This window comes from Pimephales promelas, chromosome 11 (assembly GCF_988280905.1).
Source record: "Pimephales promelas chromosome 11, fPimPro1.hap1.1, whole genome shotgun sequence".
NCBI lineage: Eukaryota > Metazoa > Chordata > Actinopteri > Cypriniformes > Leuciscidae > Pimephales > Pimephales promelas.
The window spans coordinates 527,501-545,465 of NC_142779.1; the positions used below are offsets into that span (position 1 = coordinate 527,501).

A 17,965-nucleotide genomic window follows, 5' to 3' on the forward strand; every position below is an offset into this window, starting at 1 on the left:
GTGTTTTACTGTAACTTCAGAAGTACCAGACACGTGAGCAAACCCGCCGATCTCGTTGGTTGGATAGGTTTTGACGCAGTTTTTTTAAAAATGACGCTTTTACGCGTGGCGTTTTTCGCCAACACTCACATTGGCGCCCATTGTTTAGTCACGAGGCGTTAAACGTCGACGATTATCACACGCGAAATTCGTCCCGGTGTGAACAGGCCTTAATGTTAATGCTGCCGGAAACTCCTGATTTATAAAGCATGTGTGATCAGATCATCAGTGTGTGTGTGACCCTTCTCCCTCAAGCTATAGCCCTTTCAGAGCGGTGTGTGTGTGTGTGTGTGCGCGCTCATGTTCAGTGCGGACCAACCAATGATGCTCGACCTTTGACTCAATCAGAGCTTATAATGAAGCGCTGTAATCAAACAATAATTACTTGATGAAGTGCGGCTGCGAGAAGTGTGTGTGTGTTTATTGAAGGGACAGGTGGATTTATGGAGGGTGTGTGTGTGTGTGTGTGACCACTGGAAGTCCACTGCTCTTCTCAATCTGAAGCCGCTAATGAGTGTGTTAAACGTGATTGGATGCGTGCTGTATCTGTTATAGTCTGAGGTGAATGAATAGAGATGACTGAACGCACACACACACACACACACACACACACACACACACACACACACACACACACACACACACACACACGCGCTGTCAGATACGCCTCTCAGTGATCAAGAAGCAGCGATTGTTCTTTGTCATCCAGAAACACGCCTCGCCATCTGTGTGCTTATATAAGAGGCCGTCGAGGTCACACACACTCATACACACACTCACACACACACGCACACACACACACACACACACACACACACTTAACTTTTTTTAATGATTTAATAGTGATTGGTGCTGTAACTAGTAGTAAAGAGGAAGAGAGGATCTGTTCACTCACCACTTCACTTTCATAATAAAATTGATATAATTTTTACAGTTTCGTCAATTCATCAAATTTTTATGGAAACTGATGCATTTTATTTTTCAGGATTCTTTGATGAATTAAAATTTCAATACCCTTATTTATTTTAAATATGATCTTTGGTAATATTATTATACTATTTTTTTAAAGTCACTTTTGATCAATTTAACGCGTCCTTGATGAATAAAAGTATGAATTTCTTTTAAAAGAAATTTTAAAATGGTAGCATGTACCAAATTGTTGACAAAATTTTGTCGATTTATCAAATTTATGAAAACAGTTCATATTTCTGAGGAAACTGATACATTTTATTTTTCACGATTCTATGGTGAATAGAAACTTAAAAGAACAGAATTAATCTGATTCTTTTGTAACATTATAAATGTCTTTAAAGTCACTTTTGATCAATTTAATGCGTCCTTGATGAATAAAAGTATGAATTTCTTTAAAAAACAAAACGTTTAAATAGCAAAATAGCCTGCAAACACTGCGTCATTAATGAACACCGCGCCACTGTGAATGATTCTCGGTTTATTTGCCATGTTTGTTGTGTTTCTGTTGGAATCGACATGTGTTTTAATCTCTCGTCGCTGATGGTGTGTGTGTGTGTGTGTTGTAAAGCAGATGAAAGGCGCTGAGGATCTGTGTGTGTGTGTGTGACCCTTTACACGTCCAGCGCTCACACACCGATGTGTGGAATTTGCTCGTGTCCCGCCAACTCCCGGCGCTGGAGTCGTGCCGACGGAGGCGATCAGTGAGAAACACACGCAGAATCATAAACACATCAATAACAAACCCTACTTGTGTCGTGATCTGCAGCTCTTCACACACTTCGGGAGGGCCGCACAATCATACACATATGAAGCAAAGCTAAAGTACACTCTAAACACTGGGCTGTTTCAACACAAATCTGGGTCAAATATGGACAAACCCAAATGTTGGGTTAAAATTGTCATTAAAAAAATGAACAGTTGAAAGTGAAAGTTGAAGTTGGGTTAAATTTTAAATTGCATTTTTAACCCAACATTTGGGTTAGTCCATATTTGACCCAGATTTGGGTTAAAACAACCCAGTATTGTTTAGAGTGCAGTATTACATGTTTCTAGTTATTCTCATTAAACGATCGATAACACTTTACTAAAAGGTTCATTAGTTAAATATTAATGTATTTACTAACATAATGAACACATTACAGTGTTTATTAATCTTTGTTAATGTTAGTTAATAATAATCCAGCTGTTCATGTTAGTTCACAGTGCAGTAACTAATGTTAACAAGATTTTAATAATGTTTTTGTAAATGTTGAGAAGTATTGTTCATTCTTAGTTCATGTTAACTAATGAACATTATTGTAAAGTGTCAAAAAAAAAAAAGATTTGAAGTTAATTGAAGTCTTATCCAGTGATTTATGAATCTATAAAGTCATGTTACTTTGAAGGTGAAATTCTGTAAATACTTCATAAAATAATGGAAAATGATTATACGGCAGTCATTCAGTACACTGCCATTTAAAGGTTTAAAGTCTTTATTTCTCACCAAGGCTGCATTTATATACAGTAAAATACAGTAAAAACTGAAATATTATTATAATGTAAATCATGTGTTTTTTTATGTGAATATCCAGTAAAGTGTAATTTATTCCTGAATTTATCATCATCACTCCAGTCTTCAGTGTCACATGATCCTTCACAAATCACTCTAATATGAGAATCTGATGCTCATTTATGATTATTATTTGTTGAAAACTGTTATTTACATTTTTATTTCAGGATTCTTTGATGAATATAAAGTTCAGAAGAACAGCATGTATCTGAAAGAGAATCTTTTGTAACATTTATAAAAGTCAATTTAATGCATCCTAATAATTTCTTTTGATTGGTATCCTTTTTTAATCATATTCTACTCATTAATGCACATTATTATATTGATGGAGATTAAAGGAAGACGTTTCCCTCATTGATTGAATGCTTTATGATTTTACTGTGAGACTCGCTCTGTAAAATCATTGCGGAAATTGAGTAGGAATATTCCCAGGATGGTGTGTGTGTGTGTTTGTGGAGTCTAGACGGCTGAGGTCGTTCTGGCCGACGGGTCGTGAGGTGTGTGTATGAGTGTGTGTGTGAAGGGTCGGAGGTCATGTTCAGTTATTCTTCACCGTTGGGTGAGGATGTTGAGACTCAGCGCTCACACACACTCAGCTCTCGGTGTCGCTTCACCAGTGGATGTGTGTTGTTTACTTCATTCCGATAAACGAGTGTGCTTATTAATAAATGATTAATTTCCCTTTTCTTCATTTGCGCGACAGGCCTGTGTCTGGTGTGGAGGATGACATTATCATAGCGGCGTTAGTTCCGGTCCGCAGAGCTGATTGAACACGAGTGCTGATATTTCCTCTCTGATTGTTTCTGCTGAAATGCACAAATATCTGCCATAATGCCTTTTTTCTTCAGAGATCATAAAAATTAAAAAATAGATATATTATCTCTATAAAAGTTATATATGAAAAAATATCTCTTCAGCTATTTCAAATATTGTTACCTGATATTAAATCACCAGATTTCTATAGAGCCTTCCCGGTGAAACCCGGCTAAACACGCGTAAACAAGCCCTAATATGTAGCGAAAAAACACCCAATCTGGCAACACCAGACACCAGTGTCGCGCCGCGGCCGCCGTCGACAAAGCAGCGCGCGAGGAGGCGCCGTATGATCATTTAAACACGTTTTATGACGAGGTCGGTGAGGATGGGAAAAATCGTACATTTCTGTGCAAACTGCCCGTCGATAAAATAATTGTTGTGTGTGTGTGGTTGGCAATTAATTTTTTTTATGGAAGAAAGAATTATGAATGAACTAGTTAATTTTAAAATGTGTGAACTGAACTGTGAAGTAGTTAATGTAGAAACAAGTGAACTTTCCCAACACTGTGTGTGTGTGTGTGTGTGTGTCATCACATCATCAGGATGAATGATGAACGTTGTGGCTTTTGATGGATAAAATGAGGATTTTCCCGGACCGGCTCATCATCATCAGCGGGACCGGAGGAGTTATCTTTGTTCGTAATCGTCTGACGTTACGAGTGTCAGTCGCGATTATATCAGGATCTCGTTTACTGGGCGATGTCATCTAATGTAAACGCAATCTAAATAGGTCATTATTTCAGGAAATTGCCTTTTTCCTGTTGTGTAACACGCACACACACACACCTTTCCAACTCTACATTTGATTGACAGCTCCAGGTCTGTCCAATCCCATGATCCTGTGCTGTAATAGTCATGTGACCTCTGCCCTGTCATTATCAGTGTTTCCTTCAGTGTGTGTGTTCTCCGTTTATACGCCCTCATTAACACAGGCGTCTCAATGAATCAGTGTTTGCTTTGTCACTTATTTGTCATTGTGTAGAACAAGATAACAGGTCACATGACCCACACGACCGCTTAAAGGCACAGTTCACCAGTAATGATCATTCGCCCTAAAGCCACTCAAATCTGTTTGACAGAGTAAATGATTCGATACCGTCTGAGCCGCAGCACTTGTGACTGTGTTAGCGGCTAGCGTTAGCGGCTAGCGTTAGCGTTAGCGGAATGGGTAACTGTTCACTCACTGTAACACACACAGGTGGGCGATTGTTGAGTTTATCAGCACGGCCCCATTAATTAGTGTAATTAGTCTTGGCACGAGTGTGATAGTGTCTGACGGCCTCCGGTTCACACACACACACACACACACACACACCCGGCGGCAGCGTTTGCTCTGCCTGATAACGGCTAATCGACAGCATTAATCACCAGCCCTGAGGCTCCACCGCGCTGTTTACTGTTGAGTGTGTGTGTGTGTGTGTGTGTTAGAGAGAGAGAGAGAGAATTTTGGCCAAGTAATATTTTTAAAAAATCTGAAATTTTTTTTTAAAAGAACTTTCCCTCATCAGTGACTCATTAAATAGATCAAAAGTGACAGTAAATATGTTTATAATGTTACAAAATATTCTATTTTTAAAAAATCCTGTTCTTTTGAACTTTATATTCAACAAAAAAATCCGGAAAAATTAAATGTATCAGTTTCCACAAAAATATGAACACTGATAATAATCATAAATGTTTGTTGAGCATCAGATCCTCATATTAGAGTGATTTGTGAAGGATCATGTGACACTGAAGACTGGAATAATGAGGAATAAATTATACTTTACTGTATATTCACTTAGAGAACTGATATTTTAAATGGTAAAAATATCTCACAATTTGAAGACAGTATTTCTGATCAAACAAATGCATCTTAGCTCTGACGTCACACACACCAGTCCCGGATCAGTTTCAAAGCTGGGATGGGGTTAATCCGGCTGAAGGATCACATGATCACTTCCTCTCGGGATTGTTCGGGCCACCCTGAAGAAATCTTCAGTCTTTAAAGAGCTTCTCCCGCCCCTTAATTCCCACACTCTGCATCTCTATCCCTCATTATCCTTCTCTATCATTCACTCTCTCCCTCTTTCATCCTCGCACTCATCTCTCGTTAGCATACCAAAACTGCCCTTCATTTCCACATGCTTAAAGTGCCATCAATGCTAATTGCGCTCAGGCGTTCTGCAAAGGCCCCTCTCCGGGTCTTGTTTGGCCACTCGGCCGGGGGCCTGTGTGTTGGGATAACTGGTTCCCCTCCCTCTCTGACCCTTGGCCTCTGGGTTGCCACGGCGACGGCTGATGCTGATGGTGTGTTTGACCACTGAGGTGTTTGACTCGCCGGCCGGCCGTGTGATGATCCGCTTTCATGCTCAATTGACCAGAGCACACTCTCCAGATTACTGTTCATTTGCACAAAGAAAATGTGTTAAAATTAAAAGTGTGCGCTATTTCCATGACATTTAAACATTTTCTACACAACTATTATTAGCCTGTTGTATCGAGGAGAAATGCTGCTTATTTTATGTGCATTTTAAAACTTTTTAAAATATACATCATCGCAGTTTTTGTTGATTTTATACTATAATTTATCATTTGACAAGTAGTTTTGCACAACAAATCTCATATTTTGAAGAAAATAACGTGTAATTATTTTAATATTATGTTATTTAAAACACATTTAAAACACAATTTAACGTTTTTTGTTTTGCTGAAATTATTTTATACTATATTTTATTGTTTTCAAAATATGACATTTTTAAGGAAATTGTTTAAATTGTTTAAATATTATATTATTTAAAGCATGTTTAAAACACCATTGAAAGTTTTGTTTTACTAATAATATTTTATAGTAAGATTTAAAAAAGAATTAAGTAGTTTCTGCAAAAGAATCTCATAATGAGAAGAAAGAAAGAAATGTTTAAATAATATATTATTAATTTTAAAGTACCTTTTAACACAATTGAAAATATACATCACAGTAGAACTGATCGTATAGTATAATTTATTATTTGAGAAATATCTCAGTATTTTTGCAACCAAATATCTTATTTTGAAGAAAATATCATATTTATAGTGATATTATTTAAAAAGGAACTGAAAATATACATTACAGTCGTTTTTTGCAAGAATAAAATAATGTAACTTTTTAATATTATATTATTTAAAATTGACATCACTGTGTTGTTGCACTGAATTTTTTTGTTTAAAGTACATTTTAAAATACAACTAAATGTCAGTATTTTTGCACAAAAAATATATAATATATTATTTAAATGAAATTATTTAAAAACACGATTGAAAGTATCACAAAACTTTTAACCAATGCTGTAATTATTTAAATCATATTATTTGAAGTGCATTTAAAAATGCATGAAAGTACAGTATTTTGATTATAATTAATTTATTTTATGCTGATTACAAAAAACTAAATGTGGTGTTGCATTTGTAGTCATAGAGGGAAACTTGTTATAAAAATGTAATTGTTAAATTTGTTTAATTGTTATAAAAATAATTTCACAAATCATTGCAGTGAAGATTGGGCGTGGTTTTTAAAAAGAAAGCGATATGAATATGAGATGATGTTCCACACGTGTCGCTGATTCTGATCTGATGCAGGATCTCCATCATTAACATGCTAACGCTCGATCTGATCGCTGTGTTCCCGCAGTTACCCGTACAGCGAGGACTCCAGTCAGGGAAAGCAGTACATGAACACTCGATGTCCCTCCTGGTGCGACCGAATCCTCATGTCCTCCTCGGCCAAAGACCTGATCATGAAGGTGAGAGAGACACACCAGTGTTAAACCGGCAGATCTCCACACATTCACTTTAAAAGCTCCACTTCTGTCTTTCATCTTGGCAGATTTTTAGAACATAAACCGCTTTTAATTGTCAAAATGACTATTTTTCTTGATCTACGTAATGAATCTCTTATTTAAAGCATATTTGATTAAATTCGCTGAATGCATCACGGTAGTTGCATTGCATTTATTTTATGCTGATTAATAAATGTGTCTGATTAGAGGATTTTCATGCAGAAATGATTAAAAATCAGGGTTAATTACACTTGTTGGTTAATGAGCGCTGAACACATTAAAATGGACATATAAAACTAATGCACTAATTCTGTGATTCATAATCAGTTCCACGTGAGTTATACTTATTGCATATGTAAATAGCAGTGGGCGTTCACAGTCTTAAAGGAGACGTTTCTCGTTTAAAGCGGTGGAAATAGACTTGTGTTTCTACATTATGACAGTTTATGATGTGGAAATCTTATTAGCGTTATAAGTGCGCCTCAAGAAACATTATATCAATAAAAAATGCAACGATAATCATATAGATCTTCAGATCTCTGCTTCTCTCAAAGATTAAACCAGACGTGTCTGTCAGGGAGCTGAGCTTCACCTTATGATGTTCATATTTAGTTTATTCTTGTCAAGAAAGACGGTAGAAGTGCATAAGAAAGATATGAGCGGGTACATAATAACCAGTAAGAATAATAAGAAAAAACAATAAGTGGCAATATGGATAGAATGAATAATAAGAAACAATATGAAGCAGGTTATGATAAAGTGATAAATGTGTTTGTGATAAAAGATTTTACCTTTCAGAAGTGTTTTTTTTTTTTTGTATGCAGTTTTTCCTCTTTTTTGCATGCGTTGTTTTTTTCTTTTTTGCATGCATTGTTTTTCCCTTTTCATGCATTTCTTTCTTTTTTGCATGCAGTTTTTTCAAGCTTTTGTTTTTCTTTTTTTCGTGCATTTTTTAATTTTTTGCACCCATTGTTTTTTCTTTTTTTGCATGCTTTTTTTTCTTTTTTGTATGCATGCATTGTTTTTTTGGTTTTTTGCATGTATATTTTTTTTTTGCATGCAGTGTTTTTTTCTCTTATTTTTGCATGCATTGTTTTTACGCACAAAAATAGAAGAAACTTCAGTGCAATAACTTGATTTTTATTGACGTGGATCAAGAAACGACTGCTTTACTCCGTAATCTCATTGCTTTGAACAAACCTTGAACTGAATTGCTTTAGCCGAATGTGAATGCTGATGAAGTTTGCATCATTGACTCGGCGGCTCTAATGACGTGATGTCCTTCAGGTCAGGCGTTAATGACCTCTCACACACTCCAGCGCTGTGTTAGTGCAGTGTCTCCGACAGACGGTGTGTTTGCGTTACAGATTGTTCAGACACGGCCTGTAAACAGCCTCATCTATCATGACACGCTCTGTTAGCTCCCCGTCATGTTGTTTTCTGCTCGCCGAGCCCTAACACGGCAGAGGTCCGGCGCGAGCGCGGCTGAGGTAATGAAGAGCCAGTGAAGCGCAGGCCCGGACCCCGCACTCATTTGTTTATCTGTCTAAAGATTACGCAACCCGAAAATCCACAATTTTATGCTGCCTTTGTAAATTATCAAGCCTGCGTTTGATGAATGTATCGCGGCTCGGGGACGTTCAGGTTGTGTGTGTTTTTGTGTTACTGAGGTTCATTGGCGTGAGTTTGTGATGGTGTTTTCACAGACTCGGAAAACACAATCTGCGCGCGCGTGTTTTTTTTAAAGTCCACTGCATCATATTTCTGTCTCGCTCCATTCAGAGCATTATTTTCAATTTAGCAGAATTATGATTAATGCTTTCGCTGCTTTTGGAGCTCCTGAAGGTTTTGCGCTCTGATTTATTGGCACTTTAGTCTAACAGGATAATAGTATTCTACATGGATTCATTTTATGTCTTTAATCGTGTTTTGTGTGTGTTTGTGTTTTGCAGCCGGAGAATGAGGAGAAATCAATAACGTATGACAACATCGGACCCAATGTGTGTATGGGAGACCACAAGGTACGACTGAGTGTGTGTGTGTGTGTGTGTGTGTGTGTGTGTGTTTGAGCGTGTGAGTGAGTGAATGTGTTTTTAGATGAACTTTGGTGTGGAATGTGATGTCATCAGTAGCACACTAAAGACGATGTGTAAACATGAACTGTTCTTTTAAAGGTTTTTAAGGGTTTGTGTTAGTCAGTAGTCATTATAGATACTTTATATAAATATTAAATGTCAGTGGTTTTATTATTTCACTTGTACTGAACTAGAACAGCTTGTTTGGGTCTGAATCACACACACACACACACACACACACACACACTTCTGTTCCTCCATTGATGGTGAAATAGATATAAGACAGTCAAGACCATCAAAATCCAGTATGCAAATAGATTCTGGAAAGAATACCAATCGGAATTCGGTATGCAAATGAGGCCCGCCCTGTTAACAGTGTGAGAGGGACATTATAAAAACTATAAAAAGCACAAATAGATTCAAATGAATAATCTTTTTTAATTAAACTTACTTTTAGTGATTCGAGCTGAATTTATAATGAGAATAATGAGAATATGTATTTTTTTAATGATTTTTGTCTATTTTTTTATTTATACAATTTTAAACTGTTATTTTAAAGTTTGTTATAGTTAGTCTTTAGTTAAATATTGCTAAATAATACTTTTTATTGTATAACTACTATTTTTTCAATTTCAAAATGTTGTTTTACAAAGAGAGAGAGTGTGTGTGTGTGTGTGTGTGTGTGTGTGTGTGTGTGTGTGTGTGTGTGTGTGTGTGTGTGTGTGTGTGTGTGTGTGTGTGTGTGTGCGTGCTCTTAAAGGAGTAATAGCACAGCTCCTCTCCAGAACTTGTGAAACGCTGATGTCTTGTGTGTGTTTCTGCAGCCGGTCTACTTGTACTTTCGGTTAAACACAGGGGCAGGTAAACCTAATGCAAATAAGCACAAGTGTTGTGTCGTGCAGTGATGTGGTAAATATTTTCTTTTATTCATTTTATCTTTATGAATATTGCTCAGTTCTATCTCATGATAGACGTGCAGAAGTTCTCATGATCTATATATGTGTGTGTGTTGGCCAGGAAATCGGTGCCAAAAGGTGGAGAAGATTTCATGAAAAGCGGCCCTGTGCAAAGCTCCAACACGGGTGGATGGACACACACACACACACACACACACACACACACATGCAAACAGAGGACTCTGTAAAGACTTTTCAGCAGGACTGACCAGTCGCATTTGTCGCAGTGCATGCAATCACGTCCATAGAAACGACACATTGAGTTCATGAATGCTTCAAGAGTCGAGATCATGGACACACACACACACACACACACACACTTCCACTCAATCGCCATCAGATGCTCTTCTCTGACGTCTCTCAGCCTTGTTTCCAAAACTCTAATATAGACCATCTGAAATTACTCTACAGATTTTAATCTTTTAGATACGCCTCTTGATAATATTACAAGCTTCTTCCGTACCCAGGATGTAAGATGTTTTAAAAGGTGCAATGCAAAAAAACATGTTGTTGTATTTCTCTATTGTTAGGTTTATTTGTACATTGGATTATCTTTAATGGAGATACACTTCTAGACGTTCTTTGTGTTAGAATAGATAGGTATATTCTGTTTGATTTCTTTCTTTATGGATTATTATTTATCTTTGATCTCAGATGTGTTGTTGCTTGCACTCTGCCGTGCCGCGTACCACCGCCAACTCTCATTTTATATACTGTACTTTTTAAAGAGATAATTTATAATTCGTACCAAAACTATTATGCTGACATATTGATACAAACGGCTGCTTCGGGTGTAACGTTTCACATGTTTGAATAGTTCTAAACAAACTGCGAAATCCACGTCATTATTAGCATTTCAGCCAATATGATTTATATATATAAATATATATATAGCCAATTTAATTATTTTTTTTAAGCAGTGCCATAAACCATGCAAATATATACGATAGTTTGGATAGCAGTCTTGCTCGGTTATTACAGTACTGTTCTTACTCTAACTTATTTCTGTGTAATAATGTTATGGTTCTGAATGTGATATTTTAATAGGCCTGGGTATCTTACAAATAGCTGTATCCTTTTCTTTTTGTATGATTTTTTTTTGTTTCTATATTATTGTGCCATGGTGCCAACTATTGAATTGAACTCAGTCAAATGTAGAGTTTAAGTTATGATTCAGTTCAGCTGTAAGAGGAGAAACACTCAAATTAAGGACCAGGAGAAACTTCTTTACACTTTACTTTACTGTGGCCGTTTTACACAACATGTGTTTTTACAAACATAATCACATATGAAGTTTTACTGGGATCACACTGTTACATGAACACTGTACAGTAAAGTGTGAAAGTTAACTCCTCATGTTTGTGTGTGTGTTCTCAGCATCAGTGCCGTTTGCTCCTCCTGGTTTAATTCTACACTACAGAGTTGACAGATTCGATGGATCCTTCATTTCTGAGTCAGTGGGAATGATTTTGTGTCGCCTTGACAGTGATTTGCTTAGAAAAACTGCTTGTTAACTGTTTTCCCCAGCAGGTCAGGAGATAGGATTCACTCTTTCTTTAAGCAGATAGCGATTAGACCTCGCGGATGGCAAGACCTCCAAAAGCAATAAAACCATTAGAACTCAGTGAATGAATCAATGAATCAATGCCTCTTTGTCATTAGTCAAGCACACCAAAGCCCTCGAGATTCGCTAAACAAGCCTTTGACATTTAGATGTATTTCATTGTAAATGATCATTGTAGATGATCGTGTATGAACATTTATTTATTTTTTTTTTATTTTTTTTTGGGGGGGGGGGGGTGATATTAACAATATCACATTATAATACGGCAAGATCTTTTAATATGTCTCGGGATTAATTAGTCGCATGACGCATAAAACTCACACAAACTAAAGATTCAGACATATGTCATGTAATTATATATATATATATATATATATATATATATACAACACTTTTTAAAAACGTTTACGAACATTTTTGTGACCACAAATGTTAGATTGCGAGATCGCGATCGCTACGCGCGTTTTTCGTTACTATCAATATCGAAATCGTGTGCGAAGTACGGTCATTACTTATTGGCATAACTTTAAAAACAAATGTATATGTGACACACACACACAAATTGTATAAGGTCTCTTTAAGGGTTGATGGGGTTACGAGACATTTGCATTAGGCTACTCAAATCCGCGAAAAACGCTGACAATAAAAGTTAGCCTTCCTAAAATCTGTTAAATGATTTACTAGCTAAAAGGCTCGTTTAGAATAAGGAATGCATCAGAAAATCTGTGAATGCATTATTTGGGCTTTTAAAAATAAAAACTGAATGTCACTAAGTAACCATGAAAAGAAACGAAATATTCTCTTATTACAAGGGAAGGGGCGAATGAATGTTTATCATCTTATTGGTAATAATTTTATTATCATTATTATGCTATTAATAATAGTTTATTAATGCACGGATATATAATAGGCTGTACATTTATTTGCACCTTTCGCGCAAAATATGCGCTACAATAACACAATAAAATGGTTTAAACTAAAGTAAACAAATACATGAAATTATAAAGAACCTGGACAAATGTAAAATATTGGCTTGTTAAATAATTTATTGATAATACAAAGTTTTTTCTTCCTTCATCACGGAAGCAATAATATTCTCTTCATCGATATTTATGTCCATCTTGGAGTAGATTTTTTCGTGTTGTGAGGTAAAACATAAACTCCTTCCATTGAAAGTATAAGCGGCCAATAGGACATTGTTAAAACAAATTCTATTCACATCATTTACAGCACTGGCACTTTTATACACTTTGTGTACCTGTTTTCAAAATAATAAAAAAGTGAAACTTTTAGGCGAAAGAGGCGTCGTTATTCTTCTGCGATCGAAGACAAAGATGATCTTAAATGATGATGATGGGGGAAAGTTGGCACGTCTTCGTGATGCTTTCATAACATAATTTACTCAGTAAAAAATATATATACATCTCACGTCCACTTCTAACTGTACAAGCGCATTCAAAGCAAAGCAAAAGCCGCGTGAACAGTGTGATATACCCTGCTTAACTCTGCCTCATTTTCCCAGAAGAATCTGAGGCAGATGATGATGATGATAATAATGAAGAGTCTTTTGCTCAGTTTCATCACAAAGTGTCCGAGCTGTTACTGCACGGGCTGATGAGTGACAGGTTACTCGTCTTGTGCTTTTTTAACAGTCTTGTGATTTTCTCGTCGTCGGAGTTCGGGTCCAGAGGTTTGTTATATTCATCATCCTCCTCGTTGTCCGAACTCTCCTTCATTTTCTCCGTCTCGGAGTCGTGTTTCTTTTTAGCCGTGGCCATTTCAGCCGCGTGCCTCTTTCGCCATTTAGTTCTTCTGTTCTGAAACCAAACCTGAGAGAGAGAGACAGAAAAACACTTTAGCACACTGGCCTTCTCTGGGATACATGCAACAATTCAACCAATTAAACCAAGCTTTTGCAAAAATAATTAATTCATCTAAATTGAACTAAAGTGTTAAATGAATTTCAAGTTGACCAGAGAGTGTGTGAAATGATGTGCAACATTGACCGCAATAATCCCAATAATTTTCATTTCGAAATTATAAAATGTTGAGCTTGTTTGTAAATTAATATACTCTAAACAATTCTGGGTTGTTTCAACACATATTTGGGTCAAATCTGCACGAAGTTGACTTGTACCGTTTAAACCGTTGGTTTAATTTTTTTAATTAAAATTTGAACCCAACGGTTTTAACGGTATCGCACACAGCCCAACTGACACTTCCATAGATGTGATAATCTTAGCATTGACTCATGCTGCCATTCACATTGAATAAATGATAAGTAATAATATGTTAAAGTTAATAAAACCCCGTGTCTATCTACCTTGACTTGGCTCTCGGTCATGCCCAGAGAATATGCGAGGCGAGCTCTCTCTGGACCGGCCAGGTATTTGGTCTGTTCGAAGGTTTTCTCCAGCGCGAAAATCTGCTGTCCTGAGAAAGTTGGTCTGGAATGTTTCTTCTTGCCGTCCTTGTCCAGCATCATATTCGTCTGGGCTGAAGAAAACGAGACACGGTCAGCCAAATAAAGACATTTAACGTAACATTATGGGGGAATATGGTTGTCATATCACGAGACACCCATAACTTTTAGACGCACTACAAATTAATATCCCAACAATCTGAGCGACTCTTAAAAATACGGTTATTTAGCCCATCGACCTAGGGTGGTTCCATTAACAACTTTTAATGGAATATTTCCATTAGCCACACAAAAAAAAAAAACTAAATAGGAAATATGTTCTTTGGATTGTTAAAATGTTAGAAAAAATATTTTATGTTAAAATATATTAGTAATAAACTGAAAGTATTGTTGTTATTTATTATTTTTGTATATACTCGTTTATTTTATTATTATTCTTATTTGGATATTTGTGGAATCCAAAACGGTTACAGTGGAAAAAACCCTTTTGAAACCTGTATTTTTTAAGATTGTCATTTAGGTCAGGAAAACTCACCCGGACAGCCAACCCGCGGGTCTCTCCAGGGCGACCCTTGCATCATTCCCGGCCAGAATATGGGCGCCCTGCCGGGCAGCTCCGTCAGGGGTTTAGGATACCGAGACACGGCCGCCGGGTTGAAGTACATCCCAGCTGTGGTGGCCAAGCCGTTGATCCGGGGAAAGCCCGAGAGAATCTGTCCGGCCGTGGTGATGGGTCTCCCCAAGATATCGCTTATTCCATGCGGTGTTCCGAGCGGGATCTGAGAGTTCAGGTTGGCGAAAGAATGAGCCTTGAAGCCCGCGGGGTTCTGCAGGGTGTACGGGAATAAAGAGGTCTTCATCTCGGTCATGTTGTGCAGCGCAGCCAGTGGAGTGCTGCCCAGAACGAACGCACTCTGCCGGTTACTATCCATCTGCCCGACCGCTAACATCGGTGCGTGTGAACCACACGATCAACCGCCAAACAACAACACACATACAAAGTAGCACAACAAAGTTTAGTGCAACAACTCATCCAAGGGAACGAATACTGCGCGTTTCACAAGTTTTGCGAATGTTTCCCCATACAGAAGTGTCCTAATTCAGGCGCGTGTAAGAGTTTCCGAAGCAGAATCCAGACAGCGGTCGTCGGCAGATCTCACGCCCGCTTTGAGTGCTTCGATCCCCGCATCTGAGGCGCCGATCTCCGGTCAATGGACTCTATCAGTGATGACGAGCTGATAACCGGCAAGCGCGTGTCTCCTATTGGATTACGCTAAGTGACGCCATTCTCTGATTGGAGGAAGCGCGGCGGGGAATTTGCATGCGCGTAACCTGGACAAAGCCGCACTCCATCAAGCTCGTATTGTAGCGCCTTTAATGACGCGTCGCACTGTAGAAATCATTGTTTCAACATTTGACACAATAGACGCGTTTACTTTATGACTCTGGCAGAGTAAGTACATTAACCTCATACAACGCTGTCGCTAATGATATTAAAAGCCGCTAATTTGATTATTTAAACGTTCCGTTTAGAACAAACTTAACCGTTTTTACGCGATATCATAGTTATCAATAGATAAATGCGGAAAATATTTAATTACGCTCCTTGTGAAAGATCTTGTAACTCATCACTTGTTTCATCAAGAGTTTTTTTTTCACGTATGTAATATACGCGTTGCCTGTTGTCTGCCTCTCTCTTAGGCCTATTAAAGCTTAATAACGAAAAATTGTATTAATAGCTATTATTGGAAATGTAGCTCGCCATTTTTAGCGCATAAAATGTTGCAAGAATATGTTACAGTTTTACAAATGACTTGAGACCTTGTAACTTCATGATTTGTTGCTAAAAAAATATATAATTCGCAAAGGAAAAAAAGTCTAAAATGAAATGCAACTATTCAGCGACGGTTTAATTCCCAGAGTTTTATTTAATTCAGTCTTCTGATATTAAACTCACTGATGCTGATAATATCTAAAGATTTCTCCTTGTGTGATATCATCATTAGCCTATTATGCAGTAGATTAATATGTGTAAATCAGCTTTGTTATAATTGTGACTATGTTTCGCATCTGTAGCCTAATGTTCCGTGTTGTTTCCTCGTAATCTCCGTGAACTGCGGAGACAGAGATCATCTGCGGATGCTTTATGGATCTGTCAGTGAAATATGAGCATGCTGGATTTTAAAAGGGTTCAAACATTATTTAGACCTTCATCAAATGAAATGCGCCTTTTGAAATATGACTTTCCATTATAATAATAACAGGACTCTCCCGAGTATTTGTATTTATTTACAGACGTTAACTAACATTAATTGTGGCTTGTGTTTTTGTGCTTATTTTATGTCATTTGCATTTAAAAACGAAGTTATTGACATATTGTTTCATCATAATATTCCTAAACGTCATGCAATCCTCATGATCAACAGAAGGCCAGTTTGTGTGATTTTATACTGAGTTAATCTGTAATTTCATATTCTGAAGAGACTGTAATAAATTTACTGTCTGTCGGGAAAAAAGGGGAAAACAATTTACATTTCCGAGTGAATTATTGTTATAATAATTATTATTTCTCTTTATATTTCCCTTTATTTTATAAGCAAAAGCTTGATTGTATTTCTCTATATTTATACCATGTAAAGTAGGCTATTTGTTGACACACATTATGCATTTTAATAATTTGTGAAAAGTAGCCATTGTTTTTTTTTTTGTCCTTTGTTTAACGTGTAAAACATGCATGACGTCATTTAATCAGTTCTGTGCTACAGATATTTTTTCTTTATAAACTATAACATCGGTATAAACCCTCATCTAAACCAAATCCCGAGAGTAACTTAGCCTATTTAAACAAATACTCTGAGATACAGAGGAACAGGTGAATTTTCGGTCCCACTTTGTAATGTTTATTGTTAATCAGATTTGTCACCTGGTGTAAAAAAATGTAAAATTCATTCAATAAAAAAAGTTGGAAAAAAAATACTCTGAGATAAATACGTTAAGGTCAAAGGCAGTAGCCTAATTATAATCAGAATAATAAGAGTTTCGGTATTTGCCACATTTTATTTTTTCGCCTTCCCCGTATTATAGGCCATAGCCTATTGAAAAATGAATAAAAGATAATAATGTATTTTTCTTTTTTCAGGTCTTTGGCTTAGATATTATTATAGTACTCCTAAATCCCCTGTTTTCAAATTAACTTTGATTAAAAAAACAAAACAAAGCAAAACCCCCCAAAAAACAACAACAACAACAACAGCAGCAGCAGCACTGGTTGATTCGCGCGAGACTCCGCGGTGATTTCAAGATAAACAGTGACACCTGCCGGTCAGAGTGAGAACTGCAGCCGACACCATTCACTCGATATGAAGTCGCGTCAGAAATGTCATAAAGCACATATTTTGCGGCTGTTTTTCTCATGTGTAAGCTGGTCTTCATGATTGATGAGGCTGTTATGTTTGTCTCAACCACTTCTCGTTCTCCTATACTAGTGTTTTGGCAATGCAAACTTTTTTTTCACACTATGCCATTTTACTGTATGGATAGAGAAATATCACAAGAAACAGGTTGGGAAAGACGCGAGGGAACGTAAAAGAGTAAACGAAGAGTAAATTTTGACTTTTTATCCAATATTTTGACTTTTTAATTATAATTTGGTAACCCATGTCATAATTTAGCAATAACGAATATTTATGTTATACAGTAGGCTATTTATATAAAATATTTGTTTTAGTGACACGTGACCAACGCAAACTAACACAACGCGTGATCAGCCTCTGCT

General features: G+C 36.9%; 2 protein-coding genes across 2 annotated transcripts in view; one reads left to right on the plus strand and one right to left on the minus strand.

Moving 5' to 3' along the window:
* inpp5a (inositol polyphosphate-5-phosphatase A) overlaps positions 1-10,404 on the plus strand; it is a 99,414-nt gene extending 89,010 nt beyond the window's left edge. Inside the window, exons 13-16 of the mRNA XM_039648862.2 lie at positions 7,026-7,137; positions 9,126-9,194; positions 10,073-10,157; positions 10,266-10,404. Of these exons, the coding sequence (XP_039504796.1) occupies positions 7,026-7,137; positions 9,126-9,194; positions 10,073-10,153 (262 nt within the window). The 3' untranslated portion in view covers positions 10,154-10,157; positions 10,266-10,404. The remainder of the gene's footprint in view (positions 1-7,025; positions 7,138-9,125; positions 9,195-10,072; positions 10,158-10,265) is intronic.
* Positions 10,405-12,796: 2,392 nt separating this feature from the next.
* nkx6-2 (NK6 homeobox 2) lies at positions 12,797-15,366 on the minus strand. Its single transcript, XM_039648863.2, has 3 exons — positions 14,726-15,366; positions 14,092-14,264; positions 12,797-13,597 (listed from the first exon to the last, which is right to left on the minus strand). Exons 1-3 carry the CDS (start codon positions 15,138-15,140, stop codon positions 13,349-13,351), a joined length of 837 nt encoding a protein of 278 aa, XP_039504797.1. The 5' UTR covers positions 15,141-15,366; the 3' UTR covers positions 12,797-13,348.
* Between the last annotated feature and the right edge of the window lie 2,599 nt (positions 15,367-17,965).